Source organism: Oncorhynchus mykiss, chromosome 22 (genome assembly GCF_013265735.2).
Source record: "Oncorhynchus mykiss isolate Arlee chromosome 22, USDA_OmykA_1.1, whole genome shotgun sequence".
Classification (NCBI taxonomy): domain Eukaryota; kingdom Metazoa; phylum Chordata; class Actinopteri; order Salmoniformes; family Salmonidae; genus Oncorhynchus; species Oncorhynchus mykiss.
The window spans coordinates 38205230-38220229 of record NC_048586.1 but is presented as its reverse complement, the minus strand read 5'-3'; the positions used below and the strand labels follow the sequence as shown (position 1 = coordinate 38220229).

The window sequence follows — 15000 nt, the reverse complement described above, 5'->3', positions numbered from 1 at the left end:
CGTCCTCTCTATGGGGGGGGACATGCGGCGCTATTGTCAACGTGTCTTTTGTTGTAGTTAAGAGGGACAAATAAGATGCAATTTACAGACTTTTAAGGGGTGATCTTTTTTCCTTACCTCAATCACGGTGAAATTGCTTCTTCTGGAAGCCTGTAATTAAACTAACTACAAGTGGTTCTCTCTCCAAGCTAAAATAAACGGGTGCTCTTGCGCTGTGTGACGCGAAGATCCAGCCTCGCGTGCGTTAAAACGGCTCGCTTTGTCTTTTCACGACAACAGCTTTCTGCACTGCCTAACTAGAATAATGTGTTTTCTGCACTGCCCAACTAGAATAATGTGTTTTCTGCACTGCCTAACTAGAATAATGTGTTTTCTGCACTGCCCAACTAGAATAATGTGTTTTCTGCACTGCCCAACTAGAATAATGTTTTCTGCACTGCCCAACTAGAATAAAGTGTTTTCTGCACTGCCCAACTAGAATAATGTGTTTTCTGCACTGCCCAACTAGAATAAAGTGTTTTCTGCACTGCCCAACTAGAATAATGTGTTTTCTGCACTGCCCAACTAGAATAATGTGTTTTCTGCACTGCCCAACTAGAATAATGTGTTTTCTGCACTGCCCAACTAGAATAATGTGTTTTCTGCACTGCCCAACTAGAATAATGTGTTTTCTGCACTGCCTAACTAGAATAATGTGTTTTCTGCACTGCCCAACTAGAATAAAGTGTTTTCTGCACTGCCCAACTAGAATAATGTGTTTTCTGCACTGCCCAACTAGAATAAAGTGTTTTCTGCACTGCCCAACTAGAATAATGTGTTTTCTGCACTGCCCAACTAGAATAATGTGTTTTCTGCACTGCCCAACTAGAATAATGTGTTTTCTGCACTGCCCAACTAGAATAATGTGTTTTCTGCACTGCCCAACTAGAATAATGTGTTTTCTGCACTGCCTAACTAGAATAATGTGTTTTCTGCACTGCCCAACTAGAATAATGTGTTTTCTGCACTGCCCAACTAGAATAATGTGTTTTCTGCACTGCCCAACTAGACTAATGTGTTTTCTGCACTGCCCAACTAGAATAATGTGTTTTCTGCACTGCCTAACTAGAATAATGTGTTTTCTGCACTGCCCAACTAGAATAATGTGTTTTCTGCACTGCCCAACTAGAATAATGTGTTTTCTGCACTGCCCAACTAGAATAATGTGTTTTCTGCACTGCCCAACTAGAATAATGTGTTTTCTGCACTGCCCAACTAGAATAATGTGTTTTCTGCACTGCCCAACTAGAATAATGTGTTTTCTGCACTGCCCAACTAGAATAAAGTGTTTTCTGCACTGCCCAACTAGAATAATGTGTTTTCTGCACTGCCCAACTAGAATAATGTGTTTTCTGCACTGCCTAACTACACTCATGTGTTTTCTGCACTGCCCAACTAGAATAATGTGTTTTCTGCACTGCCCAACTAGAATAAAGTGTTTTCTGCACTGCCCAACTAGAATAATGTGTTTTCTGCACTGCCCAACTAGAATAATGTGTTTTCTGCACTGCCCAACTAGAATAAAGTGTTTTCTGCACTGCCCAACTAGAATAAAGTGTTTTCTGCACTGCCCAACTAGAATAATGTGTTTTCTGCACTGCCCAACTAGAATAATGTGTTTTCTGCACTGCCCAACTAGAATAAAGTGTTTTCTGCACTGCCCAACTAGAATAAAGTGTTTTCTGCACTGCCCAACTAGAATAATGTGTTTTCTGCACTGCCCAACTAGAATAAAGTGTTTTCTGCACTGCCCAACTAGAATAATGTGTTTTCTGCACTGCCCAACTAGAATAATGTGTTTTCTGCACTGCCCAACTAGAATAAAGTGTTTTCTGCACTGCCCAACTAGAATAATGTGTTTTCTGCACTGCCCAACTAGAATAATGTGTTTTCTGCACTGCCCAACTAGAATAATGTGTTTTCTGCACTGCCTAACTAGAATAATGTGCTTTCTGCACTGCCTAACTAGAATAATGTGTTTTCTGCACTGCCCAACTAGAATAAAGTGTTTTCTGCACTGCCCAACTAGAATAAAGTGTTTTCTGCACTGCCCAACTAGAATAATGTGTTTTCTGCACTGCCTAACTAGAATAATGTGTTTTCTGCACTGCCCAACTAGAATAATGTGTTTTCTGCACTGCCTAACTAGAATAATGTGTTTTCTGCACTGCCCAACTAGAATAAAGTGTTTTCTGCACTGCCTAACTAGAATAAAGTGTTTTCTGCACTGCCCAACTAGAATAAAGTGTTTTCTGCACTGCCCAACTAGAATAATGTGTTTTCTGCACTGCCTAACTAGAATAATGTGTTTTCTGCACTGCCCAACTAGAATAATGTGTTTTCTGCACTGCCTAACTAGAATAATGTGTTTTCTGCACTGCCCAACTAGAATAAAGTGTTTTCTGCACTGCCTAACTAGAATAATGTGTTTTCTGCACTGCCTAACTAGAATAATGTGTTTTCTGCACTGCCCAACTAGAATAAAGTGTTTTCTGCACTGCCTAACTAGAATAATGTGTTTTCTGCACTGCCCAACTAGAATAATGTGTTTTCTGCACTGCCTAACTAGAATAATGTGTTTTCTGCACTGCCCAACTAGAATAAAGTGTTTTCTGCACTGCCCAACTAGAATAATGTGTTTTCTGCACTGCCTAACTAGAATAATGTGTTTTCTGCACTGCCTAACTAGAATAATGTGTTTTCTGCACTGCCCAACTAGAATAAAGTGTTTTCTGCACTGCCCAACTAGAATAAAGTGTTTTCTGCACTGCCCAACTAGAATAATGTGTTTTCTGCACTGCCCAACTAGAATAAAGTGTTTTCTGCACTGCCCAACTAGAATAAAGTGTTTTCTGCACTGCCCAACTAGAATAATGTGTTTTCTGCACTGCCCAACTAGAATAATGTGTTTTCTGCACTGCCCAACTAGAATAATGTGTTTTCTGCACTGCCCAACTAGAATAATGTGTTTTCTGCACTGCCCAACTAGAATAATGTGTTTTCTGCACTGCCCAACTAGAATAAAGTGTTTTCTGCACTGCCCAACTAGAATAAAGTGTTTTCTGCACTGCCCAACTAGAATAATGTGTTTTTTGCACTGCCCAACTAGAATAATGTGTTTTCTGCACTGCCTAACTAGAATAATGTGTTTTCTGCACTGCCCAACTAGAATAATGTGTTTTCTGCACTGCCCAACTAGAATAATGTGTTTTCTGCACTGCCCAACTAGAATAATGTGTTTTCTGCACTGCCCAACTAGAATAATGTGTTTTCTGCACTGCCCAACTAGAATAATGTGTTTTCTGCACTGCCCAACTAGAATAATGTGTTTTCTGCACTGCCCAACTAGAATAATGTGTTTTCTGCACTGCCCAACTAGAATAATGTGTTTTCTGCACTGCCCAACTAGAATAATGTGCTTTCTGCACTGCCCAACTAGAATAATGTGTTTTCTGCACTGCCCAACTAGAATAATGTGTTTTCTGCACTGCCCAACTAGAATAATGTGTTTTCTGCACTGCCCAACTAGAATAATGTGTTTTCTGCACTGCCCAACTAGAATAATGTGTTTTCTGCACTGCCTAACTAGAATAATGTGTTTTCTGCACTGCCCAACTAGAATAATGTGTTTTCTGCACTGCACAACTAGAATAATGTGTTTTCTGCACTGCCTAACTAGAATAATGGGCAGTGTTTTAATTGGTTGGTAGTTAGTTGTTAGCGCCTTGTAACGTTTGATGAAGTGATAATACAGATATTCATTTGGCACTAATTGGTTGAACTAACGTTTCAACGTAATTTGTCAGTATATTGTGACGTTGAATCTACGTGGAAAAAAACATTGGATTTGAAAAAAGTAATCAACTAAAACTGTGGTTTTTAAGGGTTACATTTCAACCAATTTTCAACATAGACAAATATTGTATAAAATATGTTGAATTTGCACCATTGAAACAATGTCCGATCTTCAAATGATATCAGTGATCAGAAAAAACCTATAGGCCGAGGAGCACCTCCTGGAGAGTTAATCTATCTGCATCTATCCATTTGCCCTCCCATCCAGGACTTTCACCAAGCCCAGCCTAGTTTAGCTTTGATAGCATTTGCAAAGTCATCAACAGCTATTGTTTTAAATTCAACTGAAATGGACACTACATATAGGCCTAGGGTTTAACAGCTTTGGTGGATTTTGGTTGAAGTTTGGTTGAAGTTTGGTTGAAGTTTGGTTGAAGTTTGGTTGAAGGTAATAATATGTTGGATTTCCCGTCTCCATCTCAAAACTCAGTTAAAGAATAGGACTAAATCTAATCTAACTTTAAATGCACTTTAAAATGAAGTTGGATTTGATGTAGTCCTATTCCTTAACTTGTATTGTTGGTGGAGATGTCAATCTAACATATCTATTGTGAATTGATGGAACTGGAAGATGGAAATAGTTCCATCTGTGTCACTGACTTAGTCTGGCTTAAATTCCAGTTTGACTACAAACTAATCATTGATATGTTGGATTCCCATCTCCAGCTCAACCCAACATCTAACTTAAAGAATAAGACTGAATCAAATCAAACTTTAAATGCACTTTAAAAAAAAGTTTGATTTGATTTAGTCCTATTCTTAAACTTATATTCTTGGTTGAGATGGAGACTTGAATCCAACATATAAATTATTCATTTGTAGTCAAACTGGAATTAAAAAGTCAGAGATACATTTCCTTCAAATGTTGATATTTGGTTGTGTTCACAGCCAACAGGCAGATATTGAGATGAGAGAGATACAAGACTTCTCTCTCACACTATCTGCGTATCGCTCTTCATGCTGTTCACGCTGTTCATGGTGTGGTAGCCAGGCCACCAAAACAGTGGAGAAGTTGAGCCTTGCGCGTCAACGCTCTTAATTGTTGCGGAAATTGACCCACTACTGTGCTGTTTACTTTCTGCATCTAGGTCACATCGCTCAGTCTACATTTAAGCTATAGGATTCAGCCAGTGGCTCTGATGAAACTATCCTAGCATTAGATACATCTCTTTTAAATGTTGATATTTGGTTGTGTTGTCACCCAAACACAGTTCAATACTACTTTTGAAATCCAATAAACAGCCCAAACGTAAGGCTATCCCACAAACTAACGTAACAGTACTTATTCAACCTTAGAATGAGTAACACATCCATGGTCGCTTCCAGGTTCCTATACCTATAAATGTCTTCTTATGTAATTATAGAAAGGTGTATGTTCAAGGTAGCATGCAAGGGTCCCAGGTCTGTGGAAATCTTCACAGTGGCTATATTAATCTGCACAGGATCGCAAACAGCATTTATGACTTGCACTATGTACTTTCAATGTCATCTCAACTGCAATCCTTTGGGTTTTTTCCCTTTGGTTGTGCTGTTAGATGAAGCACTGTGGAACACATGAAATAAATAACATCTGACATTGTATTTAACCATTTTAACTTTGTTGTGCTTTTAGATGGTTGAAAGCACAGTGATAACACATCGGGAATTCAACACACTTACTGCTGTGATTTTTGAGTGGGTGAATAAAGGCCAACGTCTCACTGATCAACGTCTCAATTAAATATTACCCACATTTCCACGTTGAAATGACGTGGTGTGCCCAGCGGGAATGCTTCCAGACAGTTGAACATTCAGTAGTTCCTTTGCACCAACATTCAGATTCTGTCATTCCCTATCTCACAACCTCGTCATATATAGGATAGACTATTAGCACATAGACCAACTCAGGAGTTAACACTAGGCCTCAAAGCTGTGAAATAATTCAACACGTTATACTTCCCTATTCCTTCACTTTTAAAATATAAAGGGGGCGTCTCCTGTGCTGTGTGTCTCTGAGGCCCCAGCCCCAGCATGGCCCTGTGTAGCCCCTAGTGGCCCCAGGCTAAAGGGCCCTGCCGGGGACCCTGTGGTGATGGTAGTGAAGGTGTGTGTGTGTAAGGGTGGTGATAGGGCGAGCAGCAGCCAGATGTTCCCCCTGCATTAGGAGCTGACAGGCCTGTCATGTCTCCTCCTCCACTACCACAGAGTTCCATCACCTCCCATCTGCTGCACACAATCCCCTGAGACATCGTCCAGTGTACAGGACCACGAGAGAAGGCGGGAGGGCGGGAGAGAGAGAGAGAGATAGAGAAGTGATGTTTTCTTTCAGTTCTATGACATCAGGCCCGTGCCAGTGTTGATTCTTGTTGTAGGACTAAAACATATTAGTGTACTTTTGAAGTGAAGCCTAAAATGTAATTACCATCACTCTTTATAAGCTTGATATGAAAATAAATCAGCATACTTATTGAACATTCAATAACATTTAGGAAAGATTGACATTTATTTAGCCTTGTTTACAGTGGAAAAGGCCTGTGCTATCTGGTATCCTTGGGACGTCCCTACCCCATTGGAGTAGACTTGTAAAATGGTTAAGGTAGGGGTTAAGATTAGGGTATGGGTTAAGGTAAGGGTTGTGGTTAGGGTAGGGGTTAAGGTTAGGTAAGGGTTAAGGTTAGGTAAGGGTTATGGTTAAGGTTAGGGTTAGGTAAGGGTAATGGTTATGGTTAAGGTTTGGGTAGGGGTTAAGGTAAAGGTTGTGGTTAGGGTAGGGGTTATGGTTAAGGTTAGGTAAGGGTTAAGGTTAGGTAAGGGTTATGGTTAAGGTTAGGGTTAGGTAAGGGTAATGGTTAAGGTTAAGGTTTAAGGTAGGGACTTCCAAAGTACTCGGGATAGCAGTGACCCTGAGGAAAGGGCTCAGTGCAGTAGCCTACTAGGGATTATTCCTCGTTCTCTTGATAAACACCTCCACTTACTGGCTGTTCTGGCAAACTACACCTATATTATTCCTAACTACTACTGGCCATCAAAACCAAGGCTCAGACCCATTACCTTCAAAATTCATCTTTCTTTCCCTCTTCTTCTAAGAGAATGTTTTAGAGAGAACCAATGTGATGATTCCATGATGATTAGATGGAAGACAAGAAAGAAAACGAGGCGATTTAATGGTCAGTAAAATATAGTTTTATTTAGTCAGGGTACAACTGTGACATTGGTAATCAGAGAGAAAAAAAAATCTAGCTTTTCAAAATTAAAGCTAGGGCCATTTAATATAATATTTATTAGTTTTAAAACACTCGTCATCCCCTTCAATAAATCCTCTTCTATATTTGTTTTTACAAAGACAACATACTGTGACGAGTGTACGACGATGGGACAAAACAAACATGTGTTTGAATGTTCGGTCAGAGGAGAAAGCAGACACAGACAGACGTAGGTTGTAATGCACTACGTAGGGAATACAGTGCCCGTTTGGATGCAACCGTTGCCCATACACACATCGCTATAAGGGCCGGTATAATGGGGCTATCAAGGCAACCAGGAACTCAAGGTCAAACGAGGTCAAATCATGACGTTAGTGATCTTCAGGTCGGAAAGTCGGCCCTCTAGAAAGATGCCAGTGTGTCCAACTTCAAATTTCGAGTTGGGATGACCGTAAAAAAAAAAATCCTAGTCGGAGCTGTTTTTTTTCCCCTGAGTTCCCAGTTGTCTTGAACGCGGCATAAGTCACAACATGGGGGGGTTATTCTATTTTTATTAGAACAATTTAACCAAATGTAACTTGCTAAATGGTCTTTAAGGTTTACAGAGAGTTACTATAGTATAGTAAAGTACAGAACTATGGCGTTGGACCAGAGTGTTGTTCGATCAGAGGTTTTATTTAAGATTTGTAGCGTCTCAACACAGCAAAAAACATCAACACACCAGCCGAGCAGATTAGGCTAGACAGGAATCTTTGCATTCTGTATCTGGGTCGTTCCATCTCAAGAGATTTTAAATAAAAACATTACTATAGTAAGTACCTATTATGTGCCAAATAAAGTATCAGGGTTGACGATTTCATCGTAAATCAGTCATGAATCCCATGTGACAGGGGGAATGGAAGATGGTTGTGAGGGGCATGTGACAGGGAGAATGGAAGATGGTTGTGAGGGGCATGTGACAGGAGGAATGGAAGATGGCTGTGAGGGGCATGTGACAGGGGGAATGGAAGATGGCTGTGAGGGGCATGTGACAGGGAGAATGGAAGATGGTTGTGAGGGGCATGTGACAGGAGGAATGGAAGATGGCTGTGAGGGGCATGTGACAGGGGGAATGGAAGATGGTTGTGAGGGGCATGTGACAGGGAGAATGGAAGATGGTTGTGAGGGGCATGTGAACACAAGCTTTAAATTGTTAAAACCTTTCTAGCCAGGGCTATCTGTGGGTAAAAGGGTTCTAGCCAGGGCTATCTGTGGGGAAAAGGGTTCTAGCCAGGGCTATCTGTGGGGAAAAGGGTTCTAGCCAGGGCTATCTGTGGGGAAAAGGGTTCTAGCCAGGGCTATCTGTGGGTAAAAGGGTTCTAGCCAGGGCTATCTGTGGGTAAAAGGGTTCTAGCCAGGGCTATCTGTGGGTAAAAGGGTTCTAGCCAGGGCTATCTGTGGGGAAAAGGGTTCTAGCCAGGGCTATCTGTGGGGAAAAGGGTTCTAGCCAGGGCTATCTGTGGGGAAAAGGGTTCTAGCCAGGGCTATCTGTGGGGAAAAGGGTTCTAGCCAGGGCTATCTGTGGGTAAAAGGGTTCTAGCCAGGGCTATCTGTGGGTAAAAGGGTTCTAGCCAGGGCTATCTGTGGGTAAAAGGGTTCTAGCCAGGGCTATCTGTGGGTAAAAGGGTTCTAGCCAGGGCTATCTGTGGGTAAAAGGGTTCTAGCCAGGGCTATCTGTGGGTAAAAGGGTTCTAGCCAGGGCTATCTGTGGGGAAAAGGGTTCTAGCCAGGGCTATCTGTGGGTAAAAGGGTTCTAGCCAGGGCTATCTGTGGGTAAAAGGGTTCTAGCCAGGGCTATCTGTGGGTAAAAGGGTTCTAGCCAGGGCTATCTGTGGGTAAAAGGGTTCTAGCCAGGGCTATCTGTGGGGAAAAGGGTTCTAGACAGGGCTATCTGTGGGTAAAAGGGTTCTAGCCAGGGCTATCTGTGGGGAAAAGGGTTCTAGCCAGGGCTATCTGTGGGTAAAAGGGTTCTAGCCAGGGCTATCTGTGGGTAAAAGGGTTCTAGCCAGGGCTATCTGTGGGGAAAAGGGTTCTAGACAGGGCTATCTGTGGGGAAAAGGGTTGACGCGAAATCCTCGACCCGCTCAGTTTCCCACCACAAAACACTAGAAAATGGCCAAACAAGAGTAGAACCAACTCACCTGCTTTCACACTATGATTTGACTATAAGACGTTCAATGTTTATTTTTTTAAAGGAATAGTTTCACCATTTTGAAAACCCGAGTTCAGTTCAGGTAACAGGGTTGACCTTAAAATGAGGGACGGACGTAAATGAATCACATTAAATCAATAATAATCTTCAGAATGGACTTTGTCAAAGCAACAAAACAACTAGGACTTTACGATGATGTTGAAAACTTGGGAGAAATGTTGGGTTTAAGTGGGTTCAAATCTTCCTAGCAGTAACTGAGGGTGCACGAAGGGACATGCCAAAATACTGCATTTTGGCACTTTGGCACGTTATTCCTTATAAAGATATTGAATTCTCCATGTGGTCTATATTAAAAGGGCACTTCATTTAATACAACAGACTTTTCAGATTCAATATTGGTGCACAATTTCTACATAAAATGCAAGAGGCTCTATTTTGGTGGAACGACTCATCTGCCGTTTTGTTCATAAATGCACATAAAGGGTTAACGCAGAGGCCGAGGCTTTAGAACTAGCACCTGTTCTATGGTAAGGGCATGAGTTTTATTTAGCTAATAGCCTTTCTTATGCAGCATTCTAATATCCATCACTGTAGGGACGGTACATCACCTCCTACCCCAGGCTAGAACGGAATGTTTACCTCTGAGCCACAGGAGACCCCATTTAATGTCCCACACTCCATCAGAAGTGGGCAAGCATAAAAACACACCGAGGTTAGTAGTAGCACCTAGTGGCGCCATTTTTGTAGTTCTTTGTCAGAGTACATCAGTGTTTAGCTGAGTGAGTTTTTTAAGCTGGGACAAACCCAGCACATACTTTCAGTCAACTCATAGAGAAAGGGGCCCCTATACATCCCTCATAGTAACACAGACACGCCAATAATGTCCTCTAGTGGAGAAATACACATCTATCAATCAACCAAGCCTTTTTAACACAACCAATTAATTAATCAATTGTCCCTCAGCATGTCCTCTTGGACATGGGGGTCACCCTTCACTCCGTCCCTGAATGAAAGCCCCTCGTTGTATCCACTAGGAGAATGGCTCTCATCAACAGCGTTACATCAGTTCCTCCGAGGGATAAATTAGGTCGATGCGTGTGGGGAAGGGGGATACCTAGTCAGTTGTACAACTGAATGCCTTCAACTGAAATGTGTCTTCCGCATTTAACCCAACCCCTCTGAATCAGAGAGGTGTGGGGGTCTACTGCCTTGCTCAGGGGCAGAAGGACAGATTTTTACCTTGTCAGCTCGGGGATTCGATACAGCAACCTTTCAGTTACTGGCCCAACGCTCTGACCACTAGGCTACCTGGAGAGTCTTCAGGCGGGCAGACAACCCCGGCTAACAGAGTATAACAGGCGCTTGTTGTTGTGGTTGTGAATTCCTGGAAAATGTAATTGACTCCTCCATAGACTCTCTGGGCTTCAAATGTTAGGAAGGAGAACTTAAACAGGTTCTTCAAACCACTGTGCTCAGAAATGGTGAGTTGAGCAAAATCCAAACATTAGGTTCAGCGTACAGGGTCCATAGAGAAAGTAACTTTAACATAAAAGTCACCACCGCTCTTCCTCACAGCAAAACAATGTTTTGTGTTCACAATCACAATCCCCTTTTAGGGAGAAACAAAAAAAACATAGAGAAAATGTATTCATTTAGTCAGTGTTTTCCATCAGAAAGAAACGGAGAAAGTTATATTAAGTTCAAATTCACATTGTTAAATAAGTGTTTTTTACATAACGTAAGAACATTCATGTTTTGTTAAAAAGCCTCAGGACTGATGAACACAAAGTCAGGGTGTCAAATTACTGCAACGATTCTTCAGTAGTCTTGCTACTTTATTCTGGATAAAGGGATAGGCTCTGGCCTCTATTCTATACCATTCCACTCTCTCTCTGTCCCCACCCCCTCCCTCCCTCCCCGTAGTTTGGGATTTTGGGGGGTGTCACCATCTCTTCCGCTCCATCCCTCTCTCCCCCTCCCTCTCTCTCTGGTAGGTTGGGTGTGTCAGATTCGTCCATTGCCATGGGTGCTGCCCCTCCTGCCGTGAGGGGTGTAGAGGAGGTCAGAGGGACCGCAGGAGGTGGTAGAGGTCAAGCCACAGGCTTCACAGGCCAGGGCCAACTGTCTCAGAGCATCCAGAGAGTCTGCCTTGGCACCATGCAGGAGATCACACTGACCCTGTAGAGGGAGCGATGGAGGGAGGGAGGTAGGGAGGGAGGGAAGGAGAGAGAGGGAGGGAGGGAGGTAGGGAGGGAGGGAGGGAAGGAGAGAGGGGGAGGGAGGTAGGGAGGGAGGGAAGGAGAGAGAGAGGTAGGGAGGGAGAGAGAGAGAGAGAGGGAGGGAGGTAGGGAGGGAGGGAAGGAAGGAGAGAGGGAGCGATGGAGGGAGGTAGGGAGGGAGGGAAGGAGAAAGAGGGAGGGATGTAGGGATGGAGGGAAGGAGAGAGAGAGAGGGAGTGAGGTAGGGAGGGAGGGAAGGAGAGAGATGGAGGGAGGTAGGGAGGGAGGGAAGGAGAGAGAGGGAGGGAGGTAGGTAGGGAGAGAGGGAAGGAGAGAGAGAGAGGGAGATAGAGAGGGGAGCGAAAGCAAAAGAGAGCAAGAGAGAGGGTGGGTGTTTATATAATATACAGCAGCGTAAATGTGTCCAAGACATTTTCCCCTTGGTGACAAAGTGTATTGTGCCTCCATGAGTACCTTGAGGACAGTGATGTTCCAGGTGAAACTCTCCAGGGCTTTACTATGCTTGCGCCCCTTCAGCCCCTCCTTCTCTCCCAGCCTGGGCAGCTCCTCATGAAACTCCATTCCTGAGACGAGACAGGGACAGGTGAACGAGACAGAGACTAAATGAAGAGTCAGTGAGAGCTGAGGCTAGCGATAAGTAACAGAAAGACAATCCATATCATTACATTTGAAAAAATGTTATTATATAATTTAGCTCAATTAAATGTCACACTTGAGCAGGGGATAAAAATAAATTCCATTTTTCCATTACTATCCTTTTGTCTCAAGCTCTTATGTGAGTAGTTTCTCTCCTTTTAAGGCTCATGATCTAGACCGACATCTGGGGTAGATATACGTTTATTAGTATGGTAAATCAAAACCAGCTCTCTCCATTTCTCCCATATAGGGCAATGCACTTGAGCCAGCATATCTCTTCTGACAGGGCTACACAATACAATATAAAAGATGGACCTCTTCAATCACACTTCAGTAGAACACTTAAGTTATTAGAAGTTACAAGTTAGTTATTATTATCACACTGCTAGATTCCTGAAGATAGGATCCAGGGTTTGTTATTACTGTGGCTGGTTAGACATTCATTTTATATTCCTCCATCTGTCCATCCATCCACTCCTCTCACCCTCTCTCTGAACCTGTGCAATCCTCTCCTGCACAGCGTCTGCCTTCTCAATCAGCTGCTTCTGGGCTGAGATCATCTGGAAGGGACAGACAGACACTGGATGAGCGTCTGGACAAACAGACAGACAGACAGACAGGCAGACAGACCAGATGAGCCTCTGGACGGACAGACAGACAGGCAGGTAAGCAGACAGACAAGATGAGCCTCTGGACAGACAGGCAGGCAGGTAAGCAGACAGACCAGATGAGCCTCTGGACGGACAGACAGACCAGATGAGCCTCTGGACGGACGGACAGACAGACAAGATGAGCCTCTGGACGGACAGACAGACAGGTAAGCAGACAGACCAGATGAGCCTCTGGACAGACAGACAAATACATTGAGTAACTCATTTAATTCTCAATAGATGTAAATTGTTTGCTTGCTGTTTGAGGTGAAGAAAACATTACTTTGAGAAGCTCCACAGCTCTTTAATGGTGGTGCGTTAAGCCAATCAGAAATTGTATCAGATCCCCAAATGGGCACATGTCTATACCTACATTTGCGTGCAGACCAGGTAGCCTATAGGTCTACTACTATGTGTGCAGACCAGGTAGCCTATAGGTCTACTACTACTATGTGTGCAGACCAGGTAGCCTATAGGTCTACTACTACTATGTGTGCAGACCAGGTAGCCTATAGGTATACTACTACTATGTGTGCAGACCAGGTAGCCTATAGGTCTACTACTATGTGTGCAGACCAGGTAGCCTATAGGTCTACTACTACTATGTGTGCAGACCAGGTAGCCTATAGGTCTACTACTACTATGTGTGCAGACCAGGTAGCCTATAGGTCTACTACTATGTGTGCAGACCAGGTAGCCTATAGGTCTACTACTATGTGTGCAGACCAGGTAGACTATAGGTATACTACTACTATGTGTGCAGACCAGGTAGCCTATAGGTCTACTACTACTATGTGTGCAGACCAGGTAGCCTATAGGTCTACTACTATGTGTGCAGACCAGGTAGCCTATAGGTCTACTACTATGTGTGCAGACCAGGTAGCCTATAGGTCTACTACTATGTGTGCAGACCAGGTAGCCTATAGGTATACTACTACTATGTGTGCAGACCAGGTAGCCTATAGGTCTACTACTATGTGTGCAGACCAGGTAGCCTATAGGTCTACTACTATGTGTGCAGACCAGGTAGACTATAGGTCTACTACTATGTGTGCAGACCAGGTAGCCTATAGGTCTACTACTACTATGTGTGCAGACCAGGTAGCCTATAGGTCTACTACTACTATGTGTGCAGACCCGGTAGCCTATAGGTCTACTACTATGTGCGCAGCCTTACACAACATTGACAGGAGCGCTTCAAACAAAAGACAATGACTAAATTCACCAAAACGTGTTACAGGTTTTGTGTTCACACGGACAATTAGAACGGTAAGACTGGAATAATAATATTGAATGCATTAACAGAAATTACTGTTACCAAAGTAACAAACATTGTAGATGAGAAATGATAGGAATTAACGGTAAATGTCCTACAGGTAACACATGTAACAGAGAATTGATAGACTAACAATCAAATGCAAACAATTCACACAATGAAGTTATGAAATAATGAATGTACAGTGCCTTGCGAAAGTATTCGGCCCCCTTGAACTTTGCGACCTTTTGCCACATTTTAGGCTTCAAACATAAAGATATAAAACTGTATTTTTTTGTGAAGAATCAACAACAAGTGGGACACAATCATGAAGTGGAACGACATTTATTGGATATTTCAAACTTTTTTAACAAATCAAAAACTGAAAAATTGGGCGTGCAAAATTATTCAGCCCCCTTAAGTTAATACTTTGTAGCGCCACCTTTTGCTGCGATTACAGCTGTAAGTCGCTTGGGGTATGTCTCTATCAGTTTTGCACATCGAGAGACTGAAATTTTTTCCCATTCCTCCTTGCAAAACAGCTCGAGCTCAGTGAGGTTGGATGGAGAGCATTTGTGAACAGCAGTTTTCAGTTCTTTCCACAGATTCTCGATTGGATTCAGGTCTGGACTTTGACTTGGCCATTCTAACACCTGGATATGTTTATTTTTGAACCATTCCATTGTAGATTTTGCTTTATGTTTTGGATCATTGTCTTGTTGGAAGACAAATCTCCGTCCCAGTCTCAGGTCTTTTGCAGATTCCATCAGGTTTTCTTCCAGAATGGTCCTGTATTTGGCTCCATCCATCTTCCCATCAATTTTAACAATCTTCCCTGTCCCTGCTGAAGAAAAGCAGGCCCAAACCATGATGCTGCCACCACCATGTTTGACAGTGGGGATGGTGTGTTCAGCTGTGTTGCTTTTACGCCAAACATAACGTTTTGCATTGT

General features: G+C 42.9%; 1 protein-coding gene across 1 annotated transcript in view; it reads right to left on the bottom strand.

The window, feature by feature from the left end:
- Window positions 1-7038: 7038 nt before the first annotated feature.
- The window catches only part of LOC110501842 (inactive phospholipase C-like protein 1), a 133385-nt gene continuing 125423 nt past the window's right edge, over window positions 7039-15000 (bottom strand). The window contains exons 8-10 of the mRNA XM_036959268.1: window positions 12628-12703; window positions 11961-12070; window positions 7039-11445 (exon numbers count right to left, since the gene is read on the bottom strand). Coding sequence (XP_036815163.1) covers window positions 11272-11445; window positions 11961-12070; window positions 12628-12703 — 360 coding nt within the window. The 3' untranslated portion in view covers window positions 7039-11271. The remainder of the gene's footprint in view (window positions 11446-11960; window positions 12071-12627; window positions 12704-15000) is intronic.